This window comes from Onychostoma macrolepis, chromosome 07 (assembly GCF_012432095.1).
Source record: "Onychostoma macrolepis isolate SWU-2019 chromosome 07, ASM1243209v1, whole genome shotgun sequence".
Classification (NCBI taxonomy): domain Eukaryota; kingdom Metazoa; phylum Chordata; class Actinopteri; order Cypriniformes; family Cyprinidae; genus Onychostoma; species Onychostoma macrolepis.
In genome coordinates, this window is record NC_081161.1 from 32,361,076 (window position 1) to 32,385,090 (window position 24,015).

The 24,015-nt window shown below is 38.1% G+C and overlaps 1 protein-coding gene across 1 annotated transcript in view; it reads left to right on the forward strand.

Annotated features, from left to right (window-relative positions):
* Nucleotides 1–23,239, forward strand: part of pde3b (phosphodiesterase 3B) — a 55,352-nt gene extending 32,113 nt beyond the window's left edge. Inside the window, exons 2-16 of the mRNA XM_058781175.1 lie at nucleotides 10,140–10,190; nucleotides 11,355–11,603; nucleotides 12,697–12,833; nucleotides 13,291–13,397; nucleotides 14,330–14,549; nucleotides 14,631–14,722; nucleotides 14,800–14,951; nucleotides 15,486–15,620; nucleotides 15,960–16,071; nucleotides 16,241–16,354; nucleotides 17,922–18,121; nucleotides 18,397–18,600; nucleotides 19,773–19,934; nucleotides 20,022–20,259; nucleotides 20,371–23,239. Coding sequence (XP_058637158.1) covers nucleotides 10,140–10,190; nucleotides 11,355–11,603; nucleotides 12,697–12,833; nucleotides 13,291–13,397; nucleotides 14,330–14,549; nucleotides 14,631–14,722; nucleotides 14,800–14,951; nucleotides 15,486–15,620; nucleotides 15,960–16,071; nucleotides 16,241–16,354; nucleotides 17,922–18,121; nucleotides 18,397–18,600; nucleotides 19,773–19,934; nucleotides 20,022–20,259; nucleotides 20,371–20,591 — 2,394 coding nt within the window. The 3' untranslated portion in view covers nucleotides 20,592–23,239. The remainder of the gene's footprint in view (nucleotides 1–10,139; nucleotides 10,191–11,354; nucleotides 11,604–12,696; nucleotides 12,834–13,290; nucleotides 13,398–14,329; nucleotides 14,550–14,630; nucleotides 14,723–14,799; nucleotides 14,952–15,485; nucleotides 15,621–15,959; nucleotides 16,072–16,240; nucleotides 16,355–17,921; nucleotides 18,122–18,396; nucleotides 18,601–19,772; nucleotides 19,935–20,021; nucleotides 20,260–20,370) is intronic.
* Nucleotides 23,240–24,015: the final 776 nt, after the last annotated feature.

The following is a 24,015-nucleotide window of genomic DNA, read 5'->3' on the forward strand; positions in this document are numbered from 1 at the left end:
ACCCAAACTTTTTAACTGTACATATTATTGTAGTGATGTCAAACATGCACAGATAATTCTACATCACTGGGTTTCTTCAGATAATTTGTATATATAAACCATAACCTGTCTGTGTGGTTTGTTTGGAATCTGTGTGCTCATTATAGTTCTGGTACTTTCTAAACACGTTTGCGTGTGGTTCTTTGTTACTTTTTGACTCTTATAATGTCAACTTTTTTGAGGAGTATAAAGCAGAACAAAGCCAAATAGCAATGGGCCATTTAGTCCTGAAGCATACCATTGTGGGAAAAAGTTCATCATTGACGTAATATTGTTGACCTTCCTCAGCTTGTGGCATTTTTGTTGTTCCTGCAAAAACGTGTTTGTTGTTATGCAAGCTCTGCTCGGTCTGGCATGCAGCCAAGAGCCAGAACCTGAAGAATGAGTGAAGAGACAGACACTTTAACAGCGATTAGCCTTGCTTGTGTTTGCAGCTTTTGAACCCTCAATATGTTAGCTGCTGTATTCTATATTTTTTGTTTTGTTTTCGTGGTGCATTTTTTTTCACAGATCTTCATGATTGAAAGGAAATTCAGAAATACTGCTTGCACACTACATCATGTAATATTGTTCATTTTATGCACTTAATCCCAAACCTTATGTTAAAACAAGTTCTGACAGTCTTTTAAAAGGGATTTGATCATTTTAATCAGTTTTACTTGCTGTGACGTATCTTATCAGAATCACAGGTCAATTTAAAACAAGAAGTCCCAGTACTGACGACACCTTCTGTGTGTCTGTGTTCTGGACTTTGGAAGAGCTCTGAAAAATCCAATCCAGGAGTAGGATTTGATGGAAGTAGTGTGACTTGAGAGAGTGGAAAATGCAAGATCACACCGTCAGCAGGTTCAGAGCCAGGTCTTCCAAATGACACACACAACTTTCGGCACAGATTTACTGTGGCTCGGGTTTCATTCTCCAGGTGCCACACTTGCGTGAAGCTCGATTACACGAGTCAAGGCCAACCTTTGGGAAACCCTCGTTCCCTCCTCCAGGATTCAACTCTGGAGTCTCCCCCTTTGTTTCCTGTTAGGGTTCTTGGAATGGAGGCTTTGTGACAGAGGAACACTGTGGACCGAACCGCTTTGTGTCAGCAGCATCTGTTTGTGTTGGAGGCAGGTGACCCCAGAGGGGTGAGCTGTAAATCAGAGAAGCACAGCAGCTGGGATGGCCCGTTTAAAAATGTGTGCTCATATGCACATTATTTACATGCATATTTGATCATATCAATGCACACAAACAGTGATGAACTATTGCTTTATTTCCCTCGAGTGGCTTCTGTGTCAGCACTGTCGGAGTTTCGTCACACACTCAGATACGCCGTATTCCCTGCTCTCCCAGTCACACTTCAGACAGCAGGATTTTCATTTCAGCCCTAAAAAAAAAAAGAACAGTCACTTTGGAGCTCTTTGCTCTTAGCTGTGCCAAAACAGCAGAGGGGCAACGTGGTGCGGAGCAGTCAGCCAGCTGTGCGCAGAGGCAGGGCGAAAGAGAGGGCAGCCAAACTCTAGGGCTGCCCTGGTGACCCCGTAAAGCCTCCCCACCAGTTCCCAGCACCCGCTCTGGTGTGACTGAGATCTGGTTGGTTGGCGAAAGGGGCATGACAGCGACTTTTGTGGCTGCTGGCCTGCGATTTAACATTTGGCTGTTTTGTTACTCTTCCATTTTGCTTTTCAGGAGTTCTGCGTGAATCAAATGTTTAATGCAAAAAAAGAAATGTATGTATATAATACTTTTATTCAGCAAGGGCACATTCATTTGATCAAAAGTGACTGTTATGAAGACTAGAATTTCTATTTCAAATAAGAGTCCTGAAAAAAAAGTATCACAGTTTACCACACAAATATTAAGCAGCACAACTGTTTTCAACGTTGATAATACGGTAAGATATTTCTTGATCACCAAATGATTTGTGAAGGATCATGTAACACTGAAGACTGGAGTAATGGGTGCTCAAAATTCAGCTTTGCCATCCCATGAATAAATTACATTTTAAAATAAATTTAAAATAAAAAATGGTCCCACTTTATATTAGGTGGCCTTAACTAATATGCACTTACATTTAAATTAATCATTTGGTACAATGCACTTATTGTGTACATGCATGTTTTTACATTGTACTTTTATTTTTAAAAATACCTATATGTAAATACATCTGTAATTAATTTCTGTAATTATATTTATAATTACACTGTTGACCCATCACTTACACCTTAACCCACCCTTAAACCTACTCATACCACCAAACCTGTCCCTGACCTTACCCGTATCCCACCTCAATAGCAGCTAAAGTGTTTTGCAATACAGTATGAACACAATAAGTACATTGTACTTATTTTTTGATGTAAGTACATAGTAGTTAAGGCCACCTAATATAAAGTGTGACCTAACAAAGTTATTTGAATGACAATATTGTTTACTGTTTAATTACTGTTTGTACTGTATTTTTGATCAAGTACAGCCTTGGTGAGCTTAAGAGCCTTTTTTTGGTACCCCACCATCATTGTTTTTGTAAGATGCTTCCTTTTTGAAAAACAGCCCTTTCTAACGTATACATATTCAAATATATAGATTTGCACATCCCTAGACAGGACAGGATTGCCTTCCTCCTAGTCTAGCGAATCAGATACCCTGGCTGACCACTGAATAACCCCACCTCCACAGCCCCCCTACGGTAATACCAAAACAAATGGCGATGGCTAAAGCAGATGCTAGTGAGCTCAGACTGAGACTAAGACAACAACACACAATAAACTGGAACACGTCTTGGAGCTTAACTGCGTTCCAGACCCAAATCAAATTAATTCTTGTGATGTTTAGATTGTCATGTTTTGCAAAAAGGGACAGTGAGCCATTCTGAAGACCATTGTCTTTATTGTGGAAAGAAGAAAAGCCATCAAAATCATCATCCCATGATGACATTGTTGGGAAATGCTTTCAAACCCTCCCTTTGGATCGACTCTCCATTATCACCCCATAACCAGTTTTAATAATTTATAAAACTGCAACTGATGCATCAACCCATTTACAGCATCTTTGTTTTAGAGCGCCTTATAATGACTTGCATCATTTCCTGGAAGACTGTAATCACACAATCACCATCATACTGAAGCTTTTCGGCCAAGTGGAACGTTAGAAGCTTGTAGCTGGTTCGGTCTGTATCTGTAACTACTCTCAGTAGTTTGGAGAGAAGTGATGCTCCCATGTGAAAAGCGCAGGACGGCGCAGTATCTCTTCTTCATTCCCCTCCGCAAAAGGAATGTTCCACAGGTCTGCCAGCTCCTCTTGACAACATAACCCTCTTCCCCAGTCTCTCTCTTGTCCGTCAGAGTCCTGACACCAGCCACTGAGAGCCAGACATAATCACTGCTCCGCATGAAGTCACTGACTGCTTTCCAGAAGACGGCATAACTCTGTAATGACCAGGACTGTGAGCCATTAAGGATGGGTTGTGCCCAAGTTCAAGGACGAAAGCAGTGATATTGGAGATGCTTGGATAAATATCTGTCAGATAATTATGCTTGGCACCAAAAATCTTTCAGGTTGCTGTACACATGGATTGATTAAGTAATGGGGTGTGTGATGCTTTTTCACTACTTCCTTTTTTTTAGGTAGCAGTGCTCTTGATTTTGTGGTGTTGCTTAATGATAGATTAAGAACTAATTAAAATGTGTTCTTCACTGTGTGATTTCATACAGAACCATTGCACTGTTTTCCCGGAGAACACGAAATGTGCAATTCAGATCGATGCGGCTGAAAAGTCATAATGTTCAATGTGAAATGCGATCGTCTCTAGGGGTCAGATGAGACTTGAGAAAGGGCCGTTGACCTTGTCTTTGTGAGACTGGCTGGAGTTGACTGCAGAGTAGCCAGGACTTTCCCACACTCACAGCTGCTGCAGACGAGCTGAGCCGTGAGGGGCGTTAGCCTGCACTGACGTCAGCTCTCTGACACCCACAGGAACACAGACTGGGACACATTCAGCTCGGTTGCACATACACACACACACACACACACACACTGGTTTCCATTTTTTGTGGGGACTCTCCATAGGCGTAATGCTTTTTCTACTGTACAAACCGTATTTTCTATCGCCCTACACCAACCCTACACCTAACCCCCTACCCCTTACAGGAAACTGCTTTCTGCTATTTCAGGTTTTCAATACACCATTCTGTGTGATTTATAAGCTTGTTTCCTCATGGGGACCAAAAAAATGTCCCCACAAGGTCAAAATTTACTGGTATTACTATACTTGTGGGGACGTTTGGTCCCCGTAACGTGATGAATACCAGGTACACACACACACACACACACACACACACACACACACAAACGCACACTCTTGCTACCATACATGATAGGGCTATTCAAAATCACCACATTTTGTGGGCTAAAACCAGATACATCATCATTTTGTACATATGGACCTCATCATTTCGTACATGGTATTTTTGGTGGTATAAGTTTTAAATATTAGTTCTGGCTTTTTGTTGCTACTTTTTGAAGCTTTTATCTACATACTGACCCAGTTTTTTGCAAACCCTTATATGCTGATTTGATTTCTATTTTTGTTGTATTTTGATAAATATACTCTACCATTCAAAAGTTTGTGATTGGACTCTTTGTTTTTGAAGTCTCTTATTCTCATCAAGGCCACAAAAAGTTTAAAATAACTTATTCTGTTTTAATACATTTTATTCAAATTCTAATTTATTCCAGTGATGACAAATGTTTTTTTTTTTTCCATTACTCCAGTCTTCAGTGGCACATGATCCTTCATCATCCTTCGTTTGAGAAACGAAAGTTTTTAATATTATAATACGAAAGTGTTTTTGTTCAGTTTGATGCATTCTTGCTGCAAAAAGTATTATTCTTTTTTTTTTTCTTAAATGTTAGTGTATAGGCCCTACTATTACTAGTATATCTGTTCTATATATACAGTTACTATAGAACAACTTTTTTTTTTTTTTTTCTTTTTTTCATTTAATAATTCAGGTTAATATGTTATACGTGTTAAGTCGTTTTTACGTCAAGTTAGTTCATAATAAATCAAATAATGTTGCTTTATACACCTTTTGAATAATAAAAAAGCATTAGTATGTACACATCAACATTTAACATTAATACATAATGTAGAAATATAATTAATTGGTAGTTTGTGTTACGCTATTGCATTACACAATGTTAATATACAGATGCGTATTGTAATGTGTTTCGGGAAAAAGCTTTTAAAATCACCCGATAACGACATGCATGTCATTTCCCATGTTGCATATCAGGCCATATTTTCTTCATCTTTAATCTCAGATCATACAGCATTTGCTTTTATCAGACTTCAGCAAACTGTTTGCTGTGTTTTTAATCAAATAAAACAGGTTTCAAGTACAGACTGGTGTTTTCCTCTCTCTCTTTCTCTCTGACGCTGTCTCTCTGCATGTAAAGTGATACGTGTTCATCAGCGGTTGGTTTGTTGTTCTGGTTCACTGGCTGGTCTGTCGTGTGTTGATGAAGCTCTCGACTGGCTCTGTGTAGTGCCGTGGCTTTTATGATGCTGTTTTTATTTGACCAGCCCTGGTTGGCCTCTTGGTTTCAGACGGTGTGCAGTTATTTAGCCACTCAACTGAGATTCTCTCAAACACAAACACACAACGCTCTTATACTCTCCGTCTCACACCTCAACACACTGACTCTCTCATAAAGACAGTTTAATAGCGGAAGTTCTGGGGTTTTTTTCAGTCTTGATGTCTCATTTTTATTTAGTCTCATTGTCAGCAAAGTTCCCACGTCATTTGTGTTAGCTTTAGGTTTACGTAAAGTATGATGGCTTTGACCTTATGTAGGCGAACATCTGCAGACTAGAGTCTACTTTCGAGTGTTTTAAATTGGTGTTTTGTAATGCAAATACTATATGACACATTTTCCCCACAATACACTCGCAGGTTATCTGTCCTTAAAAGAACAAGACTCTCTCTTTTTCCCTGTGGGTCGGATTAAGGGAGTGTATTTTTTACACATGTATGGGTGTTTGTTCTGCTACTTTTTGCTTGGATTTTAATCAGTTTTTTTGTCTAAATGTCTTTATATATAAATGTTAAAAATGCAATTCTTCAGTACAATTTTTTTTAAAAGAAATTAATAGTTTTATTCAGCAGGATGCATTAAAGTAACGGCCAAGACTTTTTACATTTGTGTTCTAACAAAAATGTTAAATTTTGAATAAATGGTGTTCTTTTGAAATTTCTATTTATCAAGGAATCCTGAAAAAGTGTATCACACGTTCCACAAAAATATTTGTTTTCAACATTAATGATGATAATAATAATAAATGTTTCTTTTGTCATTATTACAATGCTGAAAACAGATGTGCCGTTTATTTTGGTGGAAACAGTGATACAATCTTTAATTAGAACATACTGAATAACAGAATTTATTTGACATAGATTTTTTTTTAAAGAAATTAATAGTTTTATTCAGCAGTATGCATTAAAGTTACAGCCAAGACTTTTTACATTTGTTCCAACAAAAATTTTCTATTTTAAATAAATGCTTTCTATTTATCAAGGAAAAATGTATCTCACTTTCCACAAAAATATTTGTTTTCAACATTAAGAATAATAATAAATGTTTATTGAGCAGCAAATCAGCATATTAGAATGATTTCTGATGGCGTTGCCATCACAGGAATCTGGAAACTACAAAATGTTATGATATATTAAAATAGAAAACATTGATATTAAATTATAATAATATTTCGCAGTATTACTATTTTTATATTTTTTTAATCATACAAATGCAACCTTGGTGAGCAATAAGAGACTGCTTTCAAATACATTTTAGTTCATATCTTAGATTTGACCTTTTGATTTATATCAAGGCTATAGCAAATGTACAACTCTAGTAAGACAACACAATATTAATGTAAAAATACTTTTTTACCTTTTTATAATAATATAAAACTTTTTTTGAAAATAGTGATTGAGATTGTACGCCCATATGGAGTCAGGGTAAGACGATATCCTTTAACTTTTTACAGGTGTTTAAACCTGGTAGTTACATGAATCTCAAGTGCGTCTCCTGTGACCACTTGTGATCGGATTTCAAGAGGAAAGTCTCTGATTTCATGACTACATACATCACTGACTGCGTCAGAGTGTACAAGGAAAATCTAAGTAGTGTTATAAATAAATAAATAATCTAATAAAATAATCTAAAAACAAACATGATGTTTTAAGTGGAATTGTCCTACTTTACTTTACTTCAGCTGTGCTTCATGTGATCTGTCTCACTGCATGTCAAAATCAGTCAATTTATCTAAAATGTATTTGAAAGAAGTCTCATACTCACCAAGTAAGCATTTATTAGGCCTAAAATACAGTAATATTGTGAAATATTACAATTTAAACTATTTTCTGATTTAATATGAATGCATTTAATGCAAATTTAATTTATTTCTGTGATGGCAATGCAGAATTTTCAGAATTTTCCATTTCTCCAGTCTTCAGCGTAACACGATCTTTCAGAAATCATTATAATATGCTAATTTGCTTTAAAAAAAGGTACAGTATTATTGTGAATGTTGAAAACAAGTTGTGCTGTTCAATATTTAGTAGAAACCATTATGCATATTTTACAAGATTCTTTGATAAAGAGAAAACATAAAAGGTTTTTTATTTAAAATAGAATTTCTTTTGTAACAATTAAAAATTCTTTACTGTCACTTTTGACAAATTTAATCCAAACTTGCTAAATAAAATGATTATTATATATTTTTTTTTATCTTAAAGACATCAAACTTTTGAATAGTAGTCTATCAGGATGGATTGGCAGTTAAACTCTAAATGCAGTGTGAACACGTGCTTTTACAGCTATATGAATTAGTTCACAAAACATTTTGGACCTGCATTTAGTGCTGTTCACTTCACCCAAACAAATCTTAATACCAGGTATACAAGAGTCAAAATATTGTAAAATATTCAAGGAAGCAGAACTGACCCACCTTCATTTTTCTGTTAATCTCTGTTCCATCTGTGAAGCTTACTAGCTCAACAGAGCGTAAAGAACATAGCGAGATTTGCTTAAGTAACTCTTTGACATTGTGGGGCATTCAGAGGGGTCAAGACTTATGTACTCATGTAGCTCTATGCCACATGCTTGATTTAATGGGAATGTATCTGACCAGTCAGATGTTAAGAGGTCATTTTTGACCCACAGAACCTTCCCTGTGTTTAAGAGAGAAAGTTTTTCTGACACATCTCTCTTATCTATCTCCCGCCGTCCTGGATGCTGTGATGTTTGTACTATTGTTTGCTGGCCTCTGTCAGGTTGCCATGGCAGTGCTTGTTTGCCATACTAAATGTCTGATGGTGTTAAGCAGATGCTGACAGCTAACAGTGATCATCTCTGTCTGATCAGTAAAACGGCTGATTTGAGAGCAAGAGGCCACAGTGTCTACATCGTAAACTAATCCCAATCCAGATTTAGAATGAAGTCATTTGAACTCTTCATTTGTGTCTTGGTTTAATGTTTATGTGTTACCTCTTTTGATTCAGTGAAAGCAGGTGAGTGTGTTTCCATCAGCTCCATCTGTTGCTCTCTGAGCCCGAGTGTTGGATGAGTAAGAGTCTGTGGTCATGTCTTTTGGACAGCTCTGAGTGCCTGAGAGTGCTGCAGGTTTTAAAGATCAGAGCTGCTGGAAGTGACACATGACACGGCCAGCGCAGGTGCAGGGGACTTCTGCTTTGTCTGTTGTGTGGAGAAACCAGGCTCTTCTCTCGCATATCACCAGTACTCCCCCATGTGGGCAAACGCTGCGCTGCCAATCGGTTACAGTGACTTTCTGAGTTTAACATGGCGACTGCTTGCATATGAGCTGTTGTTGGCTGAGAACTCTCTTGAACATTGCTTGTCTGATTATTTTAGAACTCTGACATGCCACAGTTTTGATAATGCTGTTGAACTCTTGTTAATTTGTGTTTGCTTACTTGCTAAATTAATTCATGCCACTGTTCCCTGAAAGAAAGGATTTCATTTCTCTTTATTGTTATAAACAAATAAGCCAGACTCCTTGTTAAAAATCTTAAATTTTAAACAACATTTTTCTAATTCCTATAAAACTATATACATATAGTCATTTAATTAATATGAGGCTAAAACTGCATGAAATATTTATCCTTTTAAAATAATTATTTGTCACTTTGTAGGACTGTAGAATTGTGCTGCAAAAATATAAAGTGGCCAGCAAAATGGCCAGAAACACATTTACTTATTACAGCACCTAATTTTTTTTTCTTATATATTCATATAAACTTTAACCATCGTCTTAATGTTGAAAAATAAACTATAACCCACTTTTTTTCTTTTTTTTTTTTTTGTTAGTCAGCCTAATATGGCTCATACTTCCCAAATTTGCCAAATGAAAAAGATATCTTTAGCTGAATGCGTATTAAAATTACATTTCTCAAATGTCTGTTTAGAGCGTGAAATGTTTATTTGTTTTGTTGCTAAACATGTTGATTGTGACTTGTGCAAGTTTGGGCCTCTAATTTGGTATGTAATGGATTAGTGAAATGTCAGTCTACAAGACCATTCAATCATATATTTTTTTAATATATATGTCTACTTAGACAACTTGTTTTGCAATGTAACTGTAAAAGTTGCTTTGCTACTCCATGATACCAAAAAACAGACAGAGCCTGTGGCCTATCTTGGTGATAGTGTTGTGGGACTTGGCTTCTGTTGGGTGACTTTCCTCTGAGCCTCTGAGACAGATAACGTGGAAATGCAGTCAAATGACGTAGTTTGGTTAGATAAGATCTTTGAGCGCTATTGTTGACGTCTCATTGTGGTTACAGTGGTTTTCTTTTTTCCCCTGCAAGCGCTAGAAATGTTTTCATTTAGCAGCTTTCAGCTCACGAAAAGCACTGCTCAGGTGTTGACAAAACGTTTGTTCAAACCAATACGTACAAATGTGTTTATTTTTACATGGTTATAGGCACTTCATTTATCTGCTGCATTGTCTTAAATTTCCATAGGTTTTGTGCAGGGTGGCAGTCGTGAATGAAATGTGCTTTAAAGAGCCTTTGTTTTGTGTCCTTTAGATGATCCTGTGGGACTGGGACCTTAAACAATGGTACAAGCCACAATATCAGGTCAGTACAACTCCTGTTTAGCTTCATTTCATCGGCATGATTTATGTAAGTTTTATTAGGTAACTGCACTCCCATGCCATTCTGGCTTAAACAGCCAATATCCAGACCAGACTATGTTTTTAATTCACTTTTGTGAGCTACTTTTCAGTTATAAATCAGTGTATAAAATAAAATAATTTAATACAATGTATTTAGTAATCATTTATTCAGAATGCCTGGTTCTAAATGTTTTATAAATATATAATTATATTTTATCTTTGTGGTCCGTCACATAAAGACCAGCATCTCCTCTCACTTTCTTTCCGTCTGAACGAGCCTCATATGGTCCATCTGAGGACAGTTTGTAGCCTGTTAGCATGCTGAGGCCTGTAGCCCCTCCATCTGCCCGCCGCTCATTACTGCGGCTGACCTGTGAGTGGATAACCCTCATCCTGGCTCACATAAAGCTTGCCAAATGACGTCAAAGCCTGGAGGAAGTGCTCGCTGTGCACTTTTACCACACATGTGAGCACGCACGCACACGCAGGTCGCAGCAGTGCCGCCACTCTACTTTATTACTTTCATCAGAACCACAACCCCCCCTTCAAAAAAAATTATGTAGGTCTGAATTAAATACAATCAATAAAATGAGCTCAGCATGTACGCACAAGGCCGAAGATGGATTAAAACTAGCTGAGTTTATAGATACCCAGAGTTCTTTCTGTAATATCATTATGAACGGTTCCTTTTTTTCCGCTGAGTGGATATCATCAAAAACTGTCTCTGCTACTTGGCTGGATTTATCAAATGGATGGCTCCGAGAATGAGTCATTCTGTGCTACAGTTACTACTGGCACAAGTCTGGAGCAGCGGGATGGCATGCTGTAGTGTTGCTGTAGCTCAAACATTGCATGGCGCTAAAAACGCCAAAGTTATGGGTTTGATTCCAAGGGAATGCATGAACTGATAAAATGTGTAGATTTAATGCAATGTAAATCACTTCGGATAAAAGTGTCTGCCAAATCCAAATGTAAAAATGTATAAAATCCTGCTGTACTTCCAAATGACCACAAGGAGGCAGTATACGTCTCATAAACGGATACATACAGGGTAAATTGCTGTTTCTTTATGCAGCAGATTTCCTAATTTTACATTCTATGGACGTTCTAATCTTTGTCTGCTTAGGGTGCAGTGAGTGGCAATGGTGTGGATCTCTCTGTGATAAACGAGGCCAGGAACGTGGTCTCAGACCTGCTGATGGACCAGTCTCTGTCACCACACGTCCTCTCGTCACTGCGCAGCGTCAGCAGCCTCATGGGAGCTTTCTCTGGGTCCTGCCGGCCCCGGGTCAATCCCTTCACCCCCTTCCCCGGCTTCTATTCCTGCACTGAGATTGAAGACCCCTCAGAGAGAGGAGAGAGAAAGCCACTGAAGGTAGGTGAACCGCAGTGTTGGGAAAGAGACTTTCCTCACCAAGCTACAAGTCACTCAAAATTTGAAGTAGTGTAACTGCAGCCAAGCTACATACAAAAAGTAGGTAGCAACACACAAACAACTAACAAAAAGTAGCTATTATATTGTTGTTGCTCAAGGGCCAATAGTTATATATTTAGGTATAAACATATCTTGTGATTTTTATAATTAATAATCATAATTTTAGAATTGATTGTATTTTTCTGTGCACTGATATTAAAGTTATGACCAGTGCTGGTACACATTTTAAGGCAGATTACTGACCAAAACAAGTCAATTCTGTGCTATTTTGTCGAAATAAATTAGTTTATTCTACAAAAGTAAAATCAGTGGTTTTAAATGCTCAAAATGAATTTAGGCATCACATCATTATAGTGTATAGTCTGATATATGGATATTTAATATGAAAAGTTAGTCTAATAATATGGAAATGTGGCATAATTATATTTCCAGTATGAGCCATTGTATAATCCAATATAGACAATAACAATGAATGGAGAAAAAAAAAATATTTTTGAATTTAGTTTTTCTGTAAGAACACTGTACATTTGTCAAAAATGACACAGACATTTATAATGTCTTTTAAATAGCTTATTTTAAAATTTTGATTGTGTTCTTCAAAGAATCCTGAAAAAAAAGAATATATCCCGGTTTCCAAAAAAAAAAAAAACTTAAGCAGGACCTTTTCTCAACATTGATAATAATAAAAATATTTCTTGGGCACCAAATTAAAAAAACTGCTTGAGAGTTTCATGAACTGTCCAAATGCAATGGTTTGCTAGAATGAATAATACTTTTTTAATACTACAAATGAGTGAGAGAAAAGGTGAGAAGGCAGTTTAGGAGAGTGTTTTAAAATATTAACTTGGGACTAAGTGATCAATACAGTGGGACATTAGGACATTTGCTGGTTCAATCCCTGCTAGTAGCCATCATCTTTGCCCTTGAGCACGATTGTGCCCTTAGATATCTCCAGAGGTATTGTCCCTGCGACTGTTGCGCTGTAAGTCATGCCTGTTTATTGAGTACTTCCTAAATGACCTTGTACTTTCAGGGTCTGAGCAGCAGGAACAGTCTCCCTACCCCTCAGCTGAGGCGCAGTTCAGCCTCTTCCTCTCTGCCTCCACTGGAGTCTGCCTCGTCACGCTGGGAACGCACCAATGGAAAGAGATCTCACTCTGAGCTCAGCAGGTCAGACCTCTCAAACTGTCTCACGACTGCACCCTTACACCTCTCTTGTACTCCTCTGGGTCGGGCAAGGACAGGAACACGGGTGCATTTGAATCTGTGGATTGGTAATTGTCACCAAGCGTGATATAATATGACCAAGTAGTTCAGGTTTTAGTGGGACACTGCTTTCTGTAATTTCACTGTTTGTCCTCAGGGTGGCAGTGTTAAAAAGAGATCTGTGAGAAGCTGGGTTGAATATCGCTAAAGAAACTTCATCTGATGCAAATTTGATTTATAGCTAGGCTCACATGGAATTGTTGAATGGGAACATTATTCATTCATAAAATACCATTTTTATTAAATATTTTAATTTATTAAGTCATTTTATTATGCTTTCAGCTATCAATTGTAGTTATCTCAGTTGTGACGCATTTTGTCATGTGAATTCTATACATTTCTTTTTTTTTTATCCCTACAGCCAGAGTTGTGTTTCTAATGGGCCCAACAGCAACTTGCTGACTATTCCTAAACAGAGATCCTCCTCCGTCACGCTCTCCTACGGCCACACTATACCCAGAAGACCAGGTCTGCAACCATCAAGAGTGAAATAACCTTCCTTTTATAAAATATTTTGTAAAAGTTATGAGTTTAGCCAGACTGATTTACATGTCATAATAGTGAAGGTGGCATTACTTCAACAGCTGTCCCCTTCTTATGTTGGTAAATGACAAATAAAACAAAATCTACCATAAAATACTTAAGCAAAGTCTATCTATCTATCTATCTATCTATCTGTATTTATTTATTCTAAAGAAAATATAACATTTAATTTTTTAAACCTATTGTAGAGAGATATTTTGGTCTAAAGACTGGTTTAAAAAAAAAAACGTGTGGTGTAACCAGTAAGTAAAATGTAAAAACAAATTAAACATATTTTCCAAAGTTAAATGAATGAATGTATGGATGTGTGTGAGATATAGAATACTTAAAGGTATAGTTCATCCAAAATGAAGATTCTGTCATTGTTTATTCACCCTCATGTTGTTCCAAACCTGTATGACTATCTTTCTTCTGTGGAACTTATAAAAGATATTTTGAGAAATGTCTTTTATGTTTTTGTCCATACAATGGAAGTCAAATGTCACTGATCTTGATGCACAACATGAGGGTCTGAAGGGGTCCTTTGTGGTTGTTTTTTTTGTTGCAAGACAACGAAATGGCCACCTGTACAGTATGTTGACTACACCACACTTATTTAATTGGACAGAAAAGCAATAATATTTGGCTATGCCAACATTAGTTTTTCAAAAATTTCAGTATTTTAATACTGACCTTTACAGACCTTTAGCGGTCTCTGTACAATGACACCACCTTGACTTAAAGCCCACAAAAAAATAACAAAATGATTTAAATTCAGAACTTAAATAATTGCAGAAATGTATTTGATCATTTTGTATGAAATAATTAATTTTTTATTATTGGATAAATTAATAGATATCGATTTTTCATGTCTGTAGGTGCTTCTCCCAGCCTGAGTCCTGTCAGCTCCCCGAGTCACAGTACCCCTGCTGCTCCCGGCCCCTCTCTGGTCACACGCTCTCCGGTGGAGTTCCCAGACACCGCTGATTTCCTCACCAAGCCCAGCGTCAATCTGCACAAACCTCTGGGCTATACACTGAGCTCACCTGATTTCCAGCAACAGTATCGAGGTCTCTCCTCGGCCCCCTTGTGCACCAGGTACTGTAACATCTAGAACCCTTCCCCTATCAATTAGGTTGTACCTTATAAACAGCATAATTAATTGTATTATTTTTGTAGTTGTGGTCGACAGATGCTAAAAGGTGTGGCCAGCATGGAGGTGGGTGAGGGCCATCACGCAACAGCCAATGAGATGCAAAGAACACGCTCAGGTAAAATTAATAAGCCATGACACTAATTCCATCCTTAGGTTTATTACTCAAAATGATGCTTTTGCTTGCTTTCTTAGCTGAAGGAGGGGAAAACTTGATCCGAGAGGAGAGCTTGGAGGCAGAGTCTCAGGAGGAGAGGACTGCAGACACAGCGGGGGAAAAGCTAAATAGCCAGCCTGAGGAAGAGGAACAGACCTCCAGTACGGAGCAGTCCTCATTGGATCCTGAGGTAGAGCACACACACATGCTGTACTACATGTACACTTTATCCCCGCATGGTTTCATTATATTAATGTCTAAAACATTGCCGAAGGATCTGAAATCAAGATCCAGCGTTGCTTGTGGATGAGTAATTGTAATTTATGAAGAGAAGAGCTTTCACGTAACCTGAAATGCCCTCGTCTTGATTCCACCGCTCTCCTACTCCTTTTATTGGCCAATCTGGCAGTTGTTAAAGTGGCCAGCTGTTGAATAAGCCGAGTGGAGTTTAGAAGCAGAGTGCTTATTTGCATTCCCATGCTTTTGCATTATTATGTGGTTGCTGGATTTATAGCTGTGACTCTTGAGTGGATCTCTCTGCAAACCCTCAGTTTATTGTTCTGCCCAAAGGGGTCTACAGTAAGAGCCTGTGAGGACAACATAAATTTAGCTGACTTAGTAAAACCCTCTCCTTTTTATCTCTGACTTTCTCCTGCAAGACAAAGCTGAGATTACTGCAAAACCTTCTACCTTCTGTCAGCTGACTGTGATTGATCTCTGGCAGGGAGACGAGGAGTTTAGGTTGGACTCTGTGCTGGTGGACCATGAAGCACTCATGGAAAGGATCAACACCTGGAACTTCCAGATCTTTGAGCTGATGGAGATGACGGGAGGAAAGACTGGCAGGATTCTCAGCTATGTTAGTGCTTTGTTCCTCTAAGTATGAAAAGATCTTGTTGAAATGATTAAGTTAATAAAAGGCCTGAGTTTTGGGAAAATGCAATTGAGTTTTTTTTTTTACATTGATGGAAAACATGGTTCTCTTTTAGCTAATTAAAACCATTCCCGTTTAGGTAAATCCACGAAATTACACACTTTTATTGTCTGGTCTGATGTGACTGGCATTTCATAGATTTAGCTGAATGTAATGCGAGTGGTCCTTCTCAGTACTCCGTGCCAGTAAACATGAATCTGCAGGGACTCAATGGCTCACTGCTTGTCTAGTCTTAATGAAGTTCTGTTTGTTACATTCTCTCAGGTGGCGTACACTTTGTTCCAGGACACGGGTCTGTTTGAAATCTTCAAAATCCCTGTGCGGGAATTCATGACGTACTTTTGCGCTCTGGAGAACGGCTATCGTGACATCCCCTGTGAGAATAAAAAAAATCTTGTTGAAGTTTAACTTAAAAACTGGGTTAGAATTGTTCCAGTATTTCTCAAATTGGACCACGGTGAAGATTTGTGTCCTGTGAAGCTGAGAACGGTTGGAAACAATTCCAGTGAAGCGTTAACTTGGTATTTTTTCTGTTCTTCCTTCAGATCACAACCGTGTCCATGCCACTGACGTCCTTCATGCGGTGTGGTATCTCACCACCCGGCCAATCCCAGGCTTTCAGCAGATCCATAATGAGCATGTCACAGGAAGTGATACAGGTACATCTGTACTCTCACACTCCATTATAGTTTTGGCATCAAGAAACTTTGAGATCTGCAGGTGTTGTGGTGTAGTGGACTAGTTACTGAAGGTTGGAGGTTCAAATCCCACAATGGCCGATTCATGATCTACCATCATTGTGCCCTTAGATAAGGCACAGGATAAAACGGTAATATGGAGTACATGATGGACAGATTCAGGTTAGAGCATCTGTATCGTCAGACATGTCTCTAATTTTATGTCGCATACCTCCAGATCTATCGGAAATAAATTAGAGGCTGTTGCCTCTGCCCGGTCTTCGTTATTCCAGCCAGCGGCACAAATGCTGTCCGATAAGAGATCCTCTATTACGATTGAGATCTGAGGTGGCTGCTGGCTCAGCATGTTCGAGGCTTATTTTAAGTCTGCTGATGGCCCTTGTAATTTCTCAAATGGAGTTGACTCTGAGTCACTCTGCTGCTGTTCCACGCAGCAGCCAGCTCTGGCAGGCAGAGGTGTTGTTGAATCACACTGAGACCAGTGACTTCATTAGCTGGCTCAAATACAGAGTTGCAAAATATTCAAAAATCTTTGGGAAAGAGATGGAGTATGGTTTCAGAATATTTGGTTTGCTGTAAAAACAGTCAGCTTAATTGCAGCCTCTTGGCAGTGTTTGATTCTCTTATTTCATTAGTGACTTTTTAAAGCCTATGCAAGATTGAATTAGCAGCGAAGAAATAATGCAAAAGAAAAAAACTTCCCTGAACAGATGTTGACGTGTGTGTGTGTGTGTGTGTGTGCGTGCGCACCAAGTTTTTTATTTTTTTATTTGCTGATCAATTTCTATATTTGTGTATAGTGTATATTTACTTTTCTAACAATTTCTCATTTAATCTAAATGTTTTTTACAGGATTATTATAATGAATTAATTGTAATAAATAGGTTTCGTATAAAAATGCTGCAATTTTCTATGGTTGCATATTGGTTATTGTCTGATATTAGAGTTTTGTTTTTTGTTTTTTTTTACATTTCAGGTATCTAAATTTGATATTCGGCATCTTACATTCCCATGTCGCCTGATTTTGACTTTGATTACTTTAAGTTGAACTCAAGAAGATATTTTGAAGAACCAAACAGTTGTTGGTCCCCACTGACTTTCATAGGAGGGAAAGAAATACTATGGAAGTCAATAGGAAACGTCAGCTATTTGATTACCAGCGTTCTTCAATATATCTTCTTTTATGGTCAACAATCAATGAATTTCAGTTACTGTATATTATAATGTTGTGATGTCTTATTTCACTTATAGCATTTAAAGAAATTGCTTTAGTGTTCAGTATTTTGAATTTGTTTAGAAAAACCAAATACATTTTAAAATCATTACATAAAATGTAAACCAGTTACATTTTAAGATCTAGCTGATCATTTAAATTGTGAATTATTGGCTTAAAATAAAGCAAGTTCAGAAAATTAGATTGCATGTGTCACCTAGGTGGTTATGTAAGACTCTGTATTGATTTTGAAATGGACTGTCACCTGGAAAGGATGTGTAGTAGTGTTTCATCACTGTTCTTTGTATTTTTTAGATTCGGACAGTGGAATTTCCCCAGGCAGGGTGGCATATGCCACATCCAAAAGTTCCTCATTCTCGGATGACAGTTATGGCTGTCTGGCCTGGAATATCCCTGCGCTGGAACTCATGGCACTATATGTAGCAGCTGCTATGCATGACTATGATCATCCTGGTCGCACAAATGCCTTTCTTGTAGCCACTAACGCTCCTCAGGTAAGTCATGAGCAATGCCCAAAATTGTAGTTTAGAAGAACCTTCGAATTTGTATAGTTCATTTGGTTCTGAATAGCTCATGAACAGTTTTGGCTATTTGATCTAGTTTTCACACTGTTGTGTTAAGAAGTGAAACCAGCCCAACTTTTATCAGAAGCATATGCTTTTGTAATCTGAGCAGGGAACCTCTTGACTCATGCACACCATGTTTCTCTCTCCTTTTCTTCATCCTTCTTTCCTTATTTCCACCTCTCCACACACTCTCTCACACACAGGCGGTGTTGTATAATGACCGTTCAGTTTTGGAGAACCACCATGCAGCCTCTGCCTGGAGCCTGTTTCTTTCCCAGCCAGAGTTCAACTTCCTGTGCAGCTTGGACCATGTTGAGTTTAAGCGTTTTCGGTTCCTAGTCATCGAGGCCATCCTTGCAACAGACCTGAAGAAGCACTTTGACTTCCTAGCAGAGTTTAATTCCAAGGTCAGTAGTAGGGGTGCATTGATATGGTATCATCAATAATCGGTAACAAGTACAATAGCTTATACAGTAAATCAGACCAGCTCTTAACTACTGGTTTTAATTTTTTTGCTGATCATTTTTAATTTGAGTAATTTCTAACCTAATGTATAACCTTAGGTTCATTAAACCTTTTACCGAGAGGAATCAATATGAGCAGACATGGAAAAACATTTGCAAAATAATAATATTAAATATATTGCTCAATTATTAATAATGGCTTGTATTATTATCAGTGTTGAAAACAGATTTTGCTTCTTAAAACTGGTGGATTCTTTAATGAACAGAAAGTTCAAAAGAACAGCACTCATTTGAAATAGAAATCTTGGTCCCACTTTATATTAGGTGGCCTTAACTACTATGTACTTGCATCAAAAAATAAGTACAATGTACATATTGTATTGCAAATCACTTATGCTGTAAGGGACAGGTTTGGTGGTATGGATAGGGTTAAGGTGTAAGGGATGAGTCAACAGTGTAATTATAAATGTAATTATAAAAATTAGTAGCAAATGTAATTACAAGCAGGTATTTAAAAAACAAAATACAAGTACAATGTAGAAACGTATGTACACAATAAGTGCATTGTATAAAATGATTCATTTAAATGCAAGTACATAGTAGTAAAGTCCACCTAATATAAAGTGGGACCAAAATCTTTTATACCATTACAAAATGTCTTTACTGTGACTTTTGATATACTTAATGCATCATTGCTTAGTTTAAAATCATAAATCCTAATATTAAACAATAAAAACTTAACATTGATAATAAGAAATGTTTCTTGAGCACCAAATCAGCATTTGACACTGGATCATGTGCATCATGTGACTGAAGACTGGCTGCTGAAAATTCAGCTTTGCCATTACAGGAATAAATTACATTTGAAAATATATTCAAAGAGAAAACGGGTAAATTATAATAATGTTTCACAATATTATTTGTAAATTGCAATAATATTGTATTTTTGATCAAATAAATGCAACCTTGGTGAGCATAAGAGACTTCTTTCAAAAACATTAAAACTTATTTATTCTAAACTTTTGGTCAGAAGTCTGTGTTTATAGATTTTTGGAAAATTGGAAATTGTGCTATTTTTAGGTTAATCCTCTGATTGATCCTTTTCTTTTTTACAGGTTAATGATGTGAATAGTCCAGGCATCGACTGGACTAATGAAAATGACAGGTTGTTAGTGTGCCAAGTGTGCATTAAGCTGGCAGATATCAATGGGCCAGCCAAAGACCGCAGCCTTCACCTCAAATGGACAGAGGGTATCGTCAATGAGTTTTATGAGCAGGTATGTCCTATTCTCTTCACATAATGTACAAAACATTGAGCAACATAAGATCAACATTTGTGCATTTTTGCATTTCCGCCTTCATAGGGTGATGAAGAAGCCACTCTAGGATTACCCATCAGTCCTTTCATGGATCGCTCAGCACCACAGTTAGCAAAGCTGCAGGAGTCTTTTATCACGCACATTGTCGGGCCTCTTTGTAACTCCTACGATGCTGCCGGCCTGCTGCCGGGATACTGGATTGACGAGGAGGGCTCAGACGATGAAGAAGAGACGGAAGACATCGAAACGGAAGATGAAGAGCTGGACGAGGATCTTGAACCAAGTATGAGTATATAGTTGTGCAGAATTTGTAAAAAGGGAGACCATTTGTGCTTAGATTTGTATTTAGCTAGTACTTAGGTATTGCACACTAATCGAGTAGTTTTCCTTACAGAGAGGAGGAAGGGTCAACGGCGGTTATTCTGCAGCATCATGCAGCACTTAACAGAGAACCACAAGGTGTGGAAGAAGACCATCGAAGAAGAGGAGAAGGCCAAAGAGCTGGAGACTCAGCAGCAGCAGCAATCCGAGAGCCCCAGCCTTCCTCCGTCCACCTCCTCCTCCGACGACATCCAGGTCATTCAAGAGGAGGCCGAGGAGGAGGAACGGCAGTAGCAAGAGGAGAAGGTCAAGAAATGAAGCTCACCGAGGGGCTTACACAGAGGTGGACGACCCCTCCCTCTCCTTCACCTACACAAACACACACATTGACACCCAGAGGAAGACCCTAGCGGATCTCCCCGCGCTGAAATTCGTCACTGTGCCGACACTCTGAAGCTAATGCAGTTCACATTGTGTTGAAAAAAAAAGGCCTTACTACTGTGAGAGGACCCTTTGGTGGGAACCCCACTCCTATGCACTTTCACCCCATGGAGAATCAGCGGAGAACAAACAGAGCTTTGAAGACGCCGAACCGTGTTGCGAGATTAAAACCAGACGGAGAAGAACACAGGCAGGGGGAGAATCATGCCATCCCATGGTTCCCTGGCTGTGACGCTGCCTTGAACGTAGAGCTCTTAACTCTCCCGTAGGTACTTAAGTCCAAAAGGACACGAAAAAGACAATGACGTAATTGACACCCGTTACCAAAGCGAACAGTTCAAAAACATAGAAAGACTGTGACTGAAACCGTTTCAGGCTCAGTGTCAGGAAGCGTAACTCAAAATGTGCCTGTCTGAACTTAAAAAAAAAATATATATATATAAAATATTGTTTGTTTTTATTTTTCTTGTGGTCCAGAAAATGGGCTATGTACGCTGCACTGTATGTGCAGTCCCCAATTCATGCTGGTGACATAAAACACTGTATTACTGAACAGAGTCATTAGGACAAGTGGAAATGCTGACATTTTGACTGAAAAATGACCTGACTTCTGCATCGTTTTGGATGCTTTTTATTCATGTTGATCACCTTCTTGCAGTTTTTTGTTTGCCTTTGTTGTTTGTAAGGTTGTTTCTTTTTCTCCCCCCCCCCCATTTGTGGTGTCCCCCCGCTCCCTCTTTTTCCTCTTCAGGAACGCTGAGTTGCCAATCGTTCTCTGTAAAGTCCATCTGTGTTGAAAAGCATAGCAAATGGGACAGGAATGCTGTTCAAATGAAGGGACGTTTCTCCTTTTTTACGTTTAAATAGATATATTTTTTCACGGTTACTCAGGATTCATGTGAAGGATCGATCCTTGTTTTTTGCGAAAATTTAATTCTGCAATTTCAACTTGCACGTCGAACGTTCTTTTCAGATGTGGGACTAAAAAAAAAAAAAAAAGGTTTCTATTTTTTGTATGAATAGCTTGAAAGTCGCTAACAACAAGAGATGCAAGTGCAGTGTCCTAGACATTAACCGCCGTCCTTATCAGCTGCTCCAGACCAGTATATCCATGTTTATTTTTTTCAAAGACCCACTGATAAGAATTGGGAGCCAGGAAAGTTACTGAAATCTAAATGTTTGAGTTAGCATGCATGTCATAGGCTAAACATTGCTTTGGGGTAACTTCACGTTTGGCATTATTTGAACATGCTTGTACTTTAATTATTGCCAAACGCAAAATCTGGCCAGTTCATTTTCAAGGAATCCAGGGTTTCACCTTGAAAGCTGTACTTTTTTTTTTTTCCTTCGTATTTTCTTATTCTTCACCATAAGGCAGGTTTAATACTAATAGTTCTATATTTTTTTGTCTGAAGCAAGAACTCTAGGCATTCCACTAGAATAATGAGGGGAGGACGGGGAGGTGGAGACGGACCTGGGTCTCTGGGTCTCTTTCTCTCTCTCGGTCTGCCTCACCTCAACAAAAACTCATTTTGTCTCTGTAGAGGAAAGTTCTCAAGTAGGCAGTGTAAATCAAGCTAGTATATTTAAGAGTAAAAAATAAGATATAAATGTGCACATTTTACTACCAAACAAGTGTTTATCCTCTGCACAGAAAGAATACTTGCATATATAAATATATATATTATATTATATATTTTTTAATTAATCAACAATGCGTCTGTTTTCTACATACAGCTGACATATATTGTACATTGAGACCATGTGATTATCATCTTGTTTCAGGAGTTTTTAAAAAAAAAATCTAATGCTATTTACAGATGTGGATGTGTTTGGGTGTTGTGTTTTTCAGTTTGTTAGTTGTTGTTTTTTTTTGGGTGCACTGTCTTTTTTGTTCCTGCCCATAACCACTCTTTGCCGAAAGCCCCTAATTTCTAAAGCTGGCGGCGATGCCGGATGCCTCTCTGTCTGTGTCTCCCTTTGTGGGTTTGTTCATTAGTCACTTTTTTGGCCTGTGCTCAGGGTGTGTTCTGTGTTGGGGGCTTGTGCGCACCCAAAGCAGCTTGTGGTGCTTCTCTCTCTCTTTCTCTCTCTGTGTCTCTTTTTCTGTCCAGACTGTGTGTTCATCAGTTCTTGGATTCGGGACTCCAGTGTGGCTCAGTTCGTCCCTCCTCCCCTCCACTTCACTGAGCTCACCCACGCACTCTGAACTTCATTCAGGTTGCCAAGCAGGGTGAAGGCGGATCAGAGCGTCATGGCGCCCCCATCCCCTCGTGTTGACCACTTGCTCGACTGTGGTATCTCACATTTGGGGGTTCGTCGCACCACAGTAACCTCCGACGATCCTGTCATCAGTACTTTTATGATGGCATTCACTTTTTTATGTAGCATTTAGATAGCAATGTCTGATGTAACCATTCAGCCTTTTCAGGGTTTTGGGGGAGAATTGACTTTTTTGTTATTATTTATAGCTGTCATAAAAGCACCATCCCTGAACAAGAGTTTCACTCTCTCTCAATTGATTTCTGCCTATCTGTGTCATGCGTTCTGTGGTTTGCATGAGAGTGGATGTGTACTTGCCTGTTCTAAGTCAGGGGTTTTCAAACTAATGTATGAAAAAAAAAAATTGACAATGTATTTTAGGGCCGTCAGGGAATGTATTTTAGGGCTGTCAGAGAAGTCAATGTTTGCACTTACGATATTAATGAAATCTATTGACAGTACTATTTTCTTTTTAAACGGTAAGAAAAAATCTGCATGTTTTGTTCACTGAGGCTCCATAAATATGATCAAAAATACAGAAAAAAACCCCCAATGTGAACTACTGTAAATTCACTTTATAAACGTTTTCAACAGTCTTCAGTGTCACATGATCCTTCAGAAATCATTTTAATATGCTGATTTAGTGCTTAAGCAACATTTCTTATCTCAACACAGCTATGCTGCTTTATATTTTTGTGGAAACCACAAAGCAGTTTTTCAGGATCCTTTGATGAATAGAACATTATAAACATCTTTACTGTCACTTTTGATCGATTTAATCTTTGACGAGTATTTATTTCTTTAATCATGTACGGAACCCACACTTTTAACTTTATGTAGTTTGTATTTTTCCCCAAAACTATACTTTTTTAGCTTGAGCTGTCAACTCAAAGTAAATATTTTAAAATAAAAATGAGTTGACACCTTATCAAAGACATATAAGAAAATAATAATTCTTAGATATTATTCTATTTATGAGGACAGCATTTATGTTTTAAGTTTACAGCATATTAAA